Here is an 11,079-nt window from a genome sequence, read left to right as displayed (position 1 = left end):
AAGACCTGTGGCAGACCCTGTCACTGAAATTATTAGTTTGTCAAAGTGTGCATGTCCGGTTTATACAATATAAGGATGGGAGGGCCCAAGGACAATTCTATCTTGCTCTTCAGAGCATTTTTGGCACAGTTTTTAAAACTGCCATTTTGTCTGCCACAGCATTGCCACTTCTAGATATGCACCGTGTTTGTGCCGCCCACTTGTGTCACTTAGCTTAGTCATCCAGCTACCTCGGTGCAATCTTTTGGCCTAAAAACAACATTGTGAGCTGTGAGGTGTTCAGAATAGGCTGGAAATGACCATTATTGAGGCTAACAATACTACGCGAGAAAAAAAAATTCTGTCGTTTTAGCAGTCATTATGATTTTTTTCCAAAAAATACAGATCCAAAACCAAAACCTGGAAGGGTAGTTTTGGCGAAACCAATCAAGATCCAAAACCCGAACGGAGATCCAGATCCAAAGCCAAAACACAAAACCTGCAAAGTGTCCAGTGCACATCTCTAATAAATAGGAAACATAAAAACATATCTGCAGTGATTTTAATGGCTCAAAGCATACCTTAAAAAAAAAAAAAAAATTCTCCTGTTTTAGCACATGTGGTGAATTCCAGTTCTCTGCTATTGCACTTTTTTCACAGTTCCCCCAGAGTCCCACGATGAAGGCAACAGCGTTGTGGATAAAAAATAGGCACCGTGCCATTATTCTGGATTTCTGTGCATGTGCATTACAGTCTGTTGCAGGAAGAGAGGAGGAGGTGTTGATGGAGGAAGCTGCACAAGGGCCTCCTCCTTTCTTGAAATGCTTCTGACACAAGATATTAATTATAATATACACAATCCAAAACACTCTCTATCTGATTGCAATCACCTGTGAAGAAACACCTTTTTAATCAATTAATTAGTTCAACACAGGGGACTCCAATCATATATTAAGTGTGAAGCCTAACCAGAGAGCATCTGTTCCTCTTGGAATGGGATATGTTGGGAGATATGCACAATCCAATATAAGCCCCTCACACCTCACACCTCACATCAGGGCCCCCTGTCCTAAATGCACTGGGCACCCATAAGGCTTACATGGTTACATATAGGCCCTTATTCTGGTTGGTGCGGCCAGAGCCGCACACGGGGCTCCGGCCGCACAAACCAATCCCCGCCCACCCTACGGATCGCCACGGCCGTCCGTACACGGACGGCTGGCGATCCGCATAAAAATGGTGGAGGCGTACGCCTCCACCATGGTGGGAGCTGCCCCCTGCATTCGATGGTCGTCGACCATCGAAGGCAGGTCCGCACGCCCCGGCAGCTCCCGCAAGCTGAGACCACACGGACAATCGTCCGTGTGGTAGCTTGTATGGGGGCTGAAAGCTGACATCCGGCGACGTCAGCTTTCCGCCCCCATGAGTTGCGTCATGCCCTCATTACCATGCATACGCCCCGCGTTTGCATGGGAACGCCCATGAAACGCGGGGCGTACACATAGGGAAATGAGGGCATGAAGCCTCTCACGCCCCTATACGCCCCCTTTGCGGCGGACGAAATACGTCTGCGGCGAAGGGGGCTGCACATGCGCAGATTGACCTCTGCGCATGTGCAGAGTAAAAACATCGGCGGTACGGCCGCACGCGGGCCGTACCGCACGAAACAGAATAAGGGCCATAGTTACATAGTATTTAAGGCTGAATAAAGACTCACATCCATTCAGTTCAACCTTGGTGTATTAGCTTCATCCCTAGTTATACGCAGGGCCGGCGCCACCACTAGGCAAATCTAGGCATTTGCCTAGGGCGCCGGCCACTGGAGGGCGGCATTTTGCCCCCCCCCGTGCCGCCCGGGTACCTGTCTGCGGCGCTGTGTATTTAAAGCTGGCGGCGGCGGCAGCGGGGGGTCCCTGCAGTCCATTAGAAATAACAAGCGCTATCCGCCGGGCTATGCGGAAGCGCTTCTGTTGTGAAAACACTGGCAGCACGGCGCACGCTGATCTCAGCCAATCAGCGTGCTGCCAGTGTTTTCACAACAGAAGCGCTTCCGCATAGCCCGGCGGATAGCGCTTGTTATTTCTAATGGACTGCAGGGACCCCCCGCTGCCGCCGCCGCCAGCTTTAAATACACAGCGCCGCAGGACAGGTACCCCCCTCCCCCGGCACCGGACAGCGCCGCAGGACAGGTACCCCCTCCCCCTGCACCGGACAGCGCCGCAGGACAGGTACCCCCCGGCACCGGACAGCGCCGCAGGACAGGTACCCCCCCTCCCCCGGCACCGGGGCGCCCCCACCCCGACTCGCCTGGGGCGCTCCGGTGCCTTGCACCGGCCCTGGTTATACGTAGTGTATACTGATATATTTAAGGGCAGATTATGGTTATTTTTAGTACCCCTGGATGTTTTTAACCAATAGATGTTTGTCCAATCTTATTTTAAACGTATTTATTGTGTCTGCTGACACCACATCTCCAGGAACGGAGTTCCATAATTTGGCTGACCGTACTGTAAAAAAATGTTTTCTTCTAAGGGAATGAAATCTTCTTTCCTCTAATCTAAACTCATGTCCTTAAGTCCTTCTTTACAGTAAAAAGGATGTCTGATCGTTCCTTATATTGGCCCCTTATATATTTGTACATGTTAAGCATGTCCCCCCTTAATGGTCTCTTTTCTAGTATAAACAGTCTTAAATGGTTCAATCTATCTTCATAGTTTAAATTCTCTATTCCCTTTATTAGCTTAGTTTCTCTTCTATGGACTTTTTCCAGTTCTATGATGTCCTTTTTATAGTGTATGGCCGAGACTTGTACTCATTATTCCAGATTTGGTCTAACCAATGCTTTGTACCATACCATGTGGCATAATTACATTTGAGTTCCTAGTCTCCATACCCCTTTTTATGCATGCTAGTATCCTGTTGGCCTTATTTGTTGCTATATGACATTGAGCACTACACCCCAGTTTGTTATCTATTTGGACTCCTAGATCCTTTTCAAGTTCTGAATTACCCAATGCCTCCCCGCTTAGGTTATAGCTACCACATTGGTTGTGTTTCCCAAAATGCATAACCTTGCATTTATCCACACTGAATCTAATTCTCCACTTTTGTACCCACTCGTCTAATTTATTGAGATCGCTCTGAAGCGTGGAGACATCCTCTGTTGATCTAATTACTCTGCTCAGTTTTGTGTCATCAGCAAAGATGGAAACATTGCTGAGTGTACCCACCCCAATATCATTAATAAATATATTAAATAAAAGGGGCCCTAGCACCGACCCCTGTGGCACTCCACTTAGTAATGGTATCATATTTGATACTGCGCCGTTTACAACCACTATCTGTTCTCTATTACGCAGCCAGTTCCTTACCCATCTACAAATTCTTACCCCTAGTCCCAGATCTTTCATTTTATTTATCAACCTCGTATGTGGAACCGTGTCAAAAGCCTTAGCAAAATCTAGGAAGACCACGTCTACTGCATTTCCTTTATCAAGCTTAATCGGGCCCTGAGGTAATTCATGTAAAGGATATTATATGTAGAATAAAAAGAAGGTAGACAAGCCTTGTTTGCTTTCCATTTATGCTTGTATGTGAAGTACTGTGTGCTTTGGTTAACATGTTATCTAGACTCTAGTGCAGGGGAGGCCAAACCTGTCCTCAAGACCAACCAACAGTTCATGTTTTCAGGCAACCTGTGGATCTATAGTAGGATATAAATGCAGCATGTTTGAAAATGTGACAGTTAGTAATGACTACAGCTATGCACCAGCTAGGTAATTGAAAATGTGGACCGTTGGTAGATCTCAAGGACCTGTTTGGCCACCCCTGCTCTAATGGTTTGTCTCAACCAATTTGGCTATACACTTATGTACCGTATGTATATTTAAGAACAATTAAAAACATTACCTTAGATATATATTTTTTATGTAATTCTTTAATTATTTTTACAATAACTTATTTGCTCATTTGTCATAATGCGGTTGTAACTAAAGACTATGAATTAAATAAATCCTATATATCACATACAGTATAATTCCCCCTTTTTAGTCTACAGACATTATAACGTCCATGAGATCCTTTGGTAAGTGTTTATAACAAATATGTTAAATGACCCAATAATGTAGCAGCACAAGAAAAAAATGTCCAATTTTTATAGTGAAATATTTATTGAGCATTGCACATGGCAGCGATGTATGATTGTTGTACAATGTTAGATGTCAGTATGGAAATATATTGATTTAGTGATAGTATTCATGGCTCAGAGCATCCAACAGAACAGCGCTGAGTTTCTCCCAGACGGCCTGGACTTTAGGTGTGAAAGCAGCTCCCAGTTTGGTAGCCAAGACGATCACCAGCACTTCCAGCAGGCGCTGTGAATAGATAAAACATGTCTGATTATCTAGTAGCACACACACTGCAATTATATGGTGCAAGTCCCTGTGGGGCACTGTTCTACAGGTAGCAGACATCTACACGTGTGGTTACTTTGTACTCACTGTATTATGAGAGCTCTTATCTACTGGGATGTTAAGACAGGTACAATGGCGCATAGCATGGTAATAATACTAATAATAGTCAATAATTAATATTCTATATAACAATAATGAAATGTTAACGTTCTATAGCACAAGTGTGTTAACTACACTATACCTTATCTAATTTGTAATGGAAAATAAAGAAACTGAAAGCAAGTACATTATCAGTAACACTGCCTTCCCAGCTCATTCTCTAATATAACTTTAGTCTTTGACACATGAAATGATATAATTGATATAATTGAACTTACCTTGAAGTTTTCGGGATCAATATGAAGTTCCTGGGCATGCCTTCTGCTGAGGTCGGCCAGATAGTGTTTGACATCATCAAGGTGTTGAATGGCATTGCCAACAGCAGTCAGCACCTTTTTGCCATGAGCTTGGACCTTGGGGTTTCCAGCGATAGCAGTGGGGTTGCTCAGGTTTCCAAAGGAGCTGAAATATCTCTGGGTCCAGGGGTACACAATCAGCACCCTAGTCATATGGGAAGAGAAAGAAATTATTATTATTATAATTTTATTTATAAGGCTCCACAAGTTTTTCGCAGTGCCGTACAAAGGAACAATACAGGGAGACAAAGCTTGGCATAACATTGAATAAATAAATATTTATAAATATATTACTAATTTGGGGATCATTTTATCATGTGCTATTCTATTCAAATGTTTACCGAAGGTATGACTATTTCCTAGAGAAGTAATTGTATAACAATGTTGTAAAACATTTCTAGCTTGTTTACAGTGCAAAAAAAAAAAAATAACACAGCTGTATCACCATTTATTTAGTAAATGACAAGGAAACAACAATTATACCATGGTATGTCAAATAAATGTAGAGTACAGAGTAACACGTTTGTTTACCTGCCCAAGACATCGCCGCCTTCATGGTCAGGGGTAATCTTTCCCCAGGTGGAGTTAATGACGGCCTTCTCTTCAGCTGTCCAGTGGACCATGTTGCCTGTGGGAGTGAGTAGCTGCTAACGTTTCTAAACGAGAAGTAAATTGCTTCTGTACTATGGAGATTTTAACCCTGATTTATAGTTCATTTTTGCCAAGTCACACCCACTCTCCTTTTTTGCTGCGTCAATAATGGTTCTCCACCCTGCCCACCCTTGAAAATCTAATCTGGTTTGTCTCAGCCATCAGGAGGTTTTGTTATTGTTTATACATGTAAATATGTTTTACAGATCATAAAGTAATTGGTGAACATGTAATAGAGGGTACACGGTGATATATGCACTATTTTTCTATCTGATTTTGTTTATAGTATCAAATTCGAATAGAAAATCGAATGGACATCAACATTTTTTTTTTTACAGATTCAATCCCAATGTGCGCTCCCGTGTAGTGTAAATCGAATAGAAAAATAGTCTTGGCAGCCAAGACTATATAGTACAGATCATAGTCAAAATCTAATGTAAACACTGTAGAGGAAAATAAACCAGTTTTTGAAGATGCACTCCTGCCTCCCTTACATGTTTATTGGTTTTAAAAAAATTTGAACTTTATTATGAACATTTATTACAATTTTTGGAAAGATCCTTCAGCCTGGTCTCAATTATTTGTAATACTTGGTTACAAATTGGTACCTACTGCTTATATTCTTCCTATATTGGAACAGATCGAAGTATATTAAAATAAAGTACAAAGAAGGTGAGTGAATAAGAAAAAAAAAATTTTGTGCAAGAAACAAAGATTTGATTAAAAGTAATCAGTTTGTGTCTTTAAGTGTGATGTTCTTATTTATTTATTTACTTATTTATTTACTTCTGAGTCACGTTTTTACCAATTATCCTTTTAATCAGTATTCTATTTTCCACCTTTTTATAGTACCGAGCATATACAGCACTGTTAGAGGAGTTAAATCACCTTTTAATGAACCTCAATAATGTGTTAGTCGTGGATCTTATTTTAAGATGCAACTCTGTATCCTTGTGATGTAATATTGATAGTGGAAACAAATGTATCACTTGTTTTGAGACTTTATGAGGCTCAGTGACTATAGTTATAGTGGCCTCTCTCTCTCTCTCTCTCTCTCTCTCTCTCTCTCTCTCTCTCTCTCTCTCTCTCTCTCTCTCTCTCTCTCTCTCTCTCTATCTATATATATATATATATATATATATATATATATATATATATATATATATATATATTTGTGTGTGTATTCAAACTGTATGTTCACCTGTAATGATTAGGGTATGCCCTGATGATCATTTGAATAAGTAACAAGTGCAAATGTATTTCGCGATATATATATATATATATATATATATATATATATATATATCTGTGACAGGCAACGCTGCAATCTGTTATTTTGTTGCAGGTCAATACATATAGGACTTATACAGGGTTTCATGGATATCCCTTTAATTAATGTGTCACCAGTTTGACCAACAATTTACAAATATATGTTAACTGAATAGTTTATATATAGAGAAGCAATTCACTTGTTTCTCTGTGTTATTCTTTGAGAATGATAACTATAGATTTTATCTATGTTATCACTGATCTGATATGTTTGCAGTGTATCCACTGGTCATATAATTTAGTTTTCTATTAACGTGTTTTGAATACACGCTATAGACAAGTCAGGTATGTGTAACGTTTCTCTGTGCAGTTTCAATACTGCTGGCTGCTCACTTAGGGGGTTATTCTGGTTGGTGCGGCCAAACGTGCGTACGTTCCATATTAGCGTACGCTCTCCGTACGCGGCCGTTGAGGTTAAGTCCACCCACAAATCAGCCGCATACGTACGGCCAGAAACAACGTCGAAGGGGAGTGGCGTACAATTGAGCGTACGTCAACGTACACGGACGGATCAGCCCTTAGACTCCGACAACTGGCGTACAACAGAGCGTACGCCACCGTTTACGGACGTCTCTCGTCCGTCTTCCCGCCGACTTCTTGCGGAAATCTGAGCGTACGCCAGCTTGCACGGACGGGTCGCTATTGTTTTCAATGGAAAACTCAGCTTATGTCACCGCTCGTGAGAGTGAGCGTACGTCCGTGTACGCTGGCATACCCTTCACATATATGGACCTGCAAATCTTGCCTTTCAACTATAATTCAGACAATTAATTAATTATTCTAATTGTTATTCAATTATTGTTTTCTATTAACTCAATTGTCTACCTTAATAAAGACCCTAATAAAACAACATTTTAACCCTCATTACATGTATATTTGTTATGTTCTAATGTGGCATTTTAATCACTATCTATGTGTCCCCACATTGCTTTTACTTGTAAATAAATTTATGTTGGTGTTTGTGTGTATGTACTAAATTATGTCCATAATTAGTTTGATCTGATTTTTTTAACATGTATACCTACCCTGATGTTATGTGTGATGTTTTCATCTAACAACAATAAAAAATCATGCCTTTTCACTATGTGTTATTTCACCCCAAAACACACACATTCACACATCATTCATTACCCCTCACCTCAAATTACCAATATAACTTACATGACACATCTGTATGTACCTGCCCTTACAAACCCTCTCACATATTTATGATTAAAAACACAGCCAACTTCTAACTGAACATCAACTTTTTTTATTAATAATAGAAAATAACAATATGAAAAATAATTAAACAAGGGCCTGCAATTGGGCGAAAAGAATATTTAAGTAGAGGATGGTCAGGAACATTTCGACTAGTATATGGGCCACCTCCTCCTGGTGCTGTTCAGTGTCTGTAGTGAAGGGGAAAAACACATTATAATTAATATATCATATACATAAATGTTTATTGCATTGTAACATAATATGAATTTGTGAGTTAAGTGTGAAGGCCACATACATTTTTCAACTACATTGAAGATGGGTATGCTGTAAACATGGTCCAAAATACTATTCTGTTGACACATACTGTACATATTACATAAAATTATAAAAATTACTCCTTATTGGATGAATGTATGCTGTATCCCAATTGGTAGTTTGGTTTTGGGGGACTCACCTCTAACCTCACAATTAGGCTGTGCTATTTAAGGGTTATGACATTGTTGCGGCTTAAGCACTCCTTACTTAGTAAAATGTTGACCATTGCTGTACTAATTATAGGCCTAAAGCTATTTTTGTAAAGCATGCATCCGCATGGCCTCACACACTATTAACAAAACAATCTATAAATTAATGTTGCACATCATGCTGGGAAGTGGAGTTACACAACACCTGGACCCACATAACCTCCACACCACTAATGTTGGATATGTCATTGGATGTACTGTTATGTCAATTATTCAAGGGGTGAGGCATGGCCACACTCAAAAAAACCACCAAGGGGACCCTTGTTCCTGGAGAAGGACAGGCCACACCTCATGGTCGCCCTGCAGTGATATGTTGCAACTAATGTTGATGTTGGATACACATATGTGGTTGTTGTGATTGTTTATGTGTAGAAATGTGTATGTAAACATTAGACACATTAAATACTTACGGCTAGTTGAGCCATCCTGCTCGCCGCTGGTTGGGTGTCCGGTGGTTGGGGGGGTCAGGAGCAAGGGGGATGGGATAGGACTTGGGATACAGGTAGTGGGTTGGAGTGGGGATTGGAGAGGTTTGGGGGTGGGTGGTGGGGAGGTGTAGGGGGGTTGGAAATGGGGAGGGGGTGGGGGTAGGGGAGGGGGTGGGGGTAGGGGTGTGGGTAGGGGAGGGGGTAGGGGAGGGGGTGGGGGTAGGGGTGGGGGTGGGGGTAGGGGAGTGGCTGGTGGAAGGGGATGTGGAAATGTGGTGGTCACCAGCAGGACCCATAGCCTCCTCCTCTTCCTCCTCCTCTTCCTCCTCCTGGGCTGCCTGCTCCCGGGCTGCCTCCTCCCGGGCTTCCATGCGTGCCCTTGCCCGTGCTGAAATGTTAATGTTGATGGCATAGAAATCGAAGGTTGGGTTTCATAAAAATGGGGGAAAGAAAAATTTGCATTAGTCATGCTCATAACCTTACAAATTTTCATTTCTGTTATATTTCATACATTTATCATGCTAACTAATTGATATGCTACACCCAAAAACAGAGCGACTACTTATACCCCCCCTATACACCCCATATACACCCCATATACACCCCATATACCCCCATATACACCCTATATACACCCCATATACACCCCATATACACCCCATATACACCCCATATACCCCCATATACACCCCCTATACACCCCCTATACACCCCATATACCCCCATATACACCCCATATACCCCCATATACACCCCCATATACACCCCATATACACCCCATATACCCCCATATACACCCCATATACACCCCATATACACCCACATACTCATGAACATATTTATAAAAAGTACAGAAATCATTGCAAAAAAACGCAGACATACTAGTTAATAAAAACTTACATCGGGCAATATGGCGGCGAATCGAACACAGCATCACTGGCTGGCGCCGGCGGAGGTCAGACCAGCGCCGCTCTACTTGTGCCAGGCTTCTCTGGACGCCGGTCCGGGCGTATATTAGCCGGCGGGCAGCATTATATGCCCGCCGCTTGTCCATGTTGGACACATATGGGCCCCTGGGCCCCAGGCGCCGGTCCATGACCTCAACCAAGGCCACCAGCTCCTGGGTAGAAAACGCGTTAGCCCTGGTTGAAGTCATATTGGCAATGGCGCAGTTAATAATTGCAGGTACATATATCACTTTTGGTGCTTGCTGATTGGTCTAAAAACTTGTTTGTTTAGTATTAACTTTATTAATCCTTCTTACATTAACAAACTGGATGCGAATAGAAACTTACGCGGACCGTTCTGATATACACACACCATAACCAACAGCATGCTTTCAATGTATAGAGAGACGTACTGTATACACAGTGTGCTGAAAATAATACACGCAACCGTCTACTAATAAATACGCTGCTAAAAAAGGCACAATGCAACATGTTGGTGTATGACAATTTCATACTCATTACATATGTAAGGAAAGCATTATAACGTGATGTTTTGAAATGTGATTTAGAAAGCATACACGAACTCCAACAGATACCAGCTGACAACACTCATCATTGGAATGACAGGTGCACACATTTCACCATGTAGCACACATTTCACCATGTAGCACACAATGCTCCACAACCTGTGTATGTGCATATACAGGTGAATGTTCAGGTGCGTTGAGACCTGCGTAATTTAATCGGGAATTATCGCCGGGAAATATCGGCGTAAATTAGCTACTACATTGCGGGGAAAAATATACGCCCCCTTGTTCATGGCGGGAGATTACCATATAAATATTCAGTCAGATGCAGGCCAGAATTGCTGCAAACATGTCTAGCTCAGATGATTCCGCAGCTGAGGACGCTCTACAGAGAGCTACAGCAGAATCCCTGCTTGAAGCTTTGAACAAGAGGGAACAGGAGCGGAGAAGGAGGGCCCAAGAGAGGAGTAGCCTGCAAGACCAAGCGGGCCCCTCACTAACAGGCCCTGTTCAAACTGCACCAGCTCCACAAGGGCCAAGCAACCAGCCAGAACAAGAGGTTGCATCTCTCCAAACAGGTGTGACCCAGCAGGTGCATGGTGAGAGAACTGGGGCCACCAGAAA

At 42.3% G+C, this 11,079-nt stretch overlaps 1 protein-coding gene across 1 annotated transcript; it reads right to left on the bottom strand.

Annotated features, from left to right (window-relative positions):
• Nucleotides 1-4,149: 4,149 nt before the first annotated feature.
• LOC146019509 (hemoglobin subunit beta-2-like) lies at nt 4,150-5,513 on the bottom strand. The gene is made up of 3 exons (XM_083152031.1): nt 5,378-5,513; nt 4,769-4,991; nt 4,150-4,352 (listed from the first exon to the last, which is right to left on the bottom strand). Exons 1-3 carry the CDS (start codon nt 5,467-5,469, stop codon nt 4,221-4,223), a joined length of 447 nt encoding a protein of 148 aa, XP_083008157.1. The 5' UTR covers nt 5,470-5,513; the 3' UTR covers nt 4,150-4,220.
• Nucleotides 5,514-11,079: the final 5,566 nt, after the last annotated feature.

Source organism: Crinia signifera, chromosome 7 (assembly GCF_055691185.1).
Source record: "Crinia signifera chromosome 7, ASM5569118v1, whole genome shotgun sequence".
Taxonomy (NCBI): Eukaryota; Metazoa; Chordata; class Amphibia; order Anura; family Myobatrachidae; genus Crinia; species Crinia signifera.
Note: the sequence above shows the minus strand (reverse complement) of the source record. Positions and strands in the feature narration are given on the sequence as shown.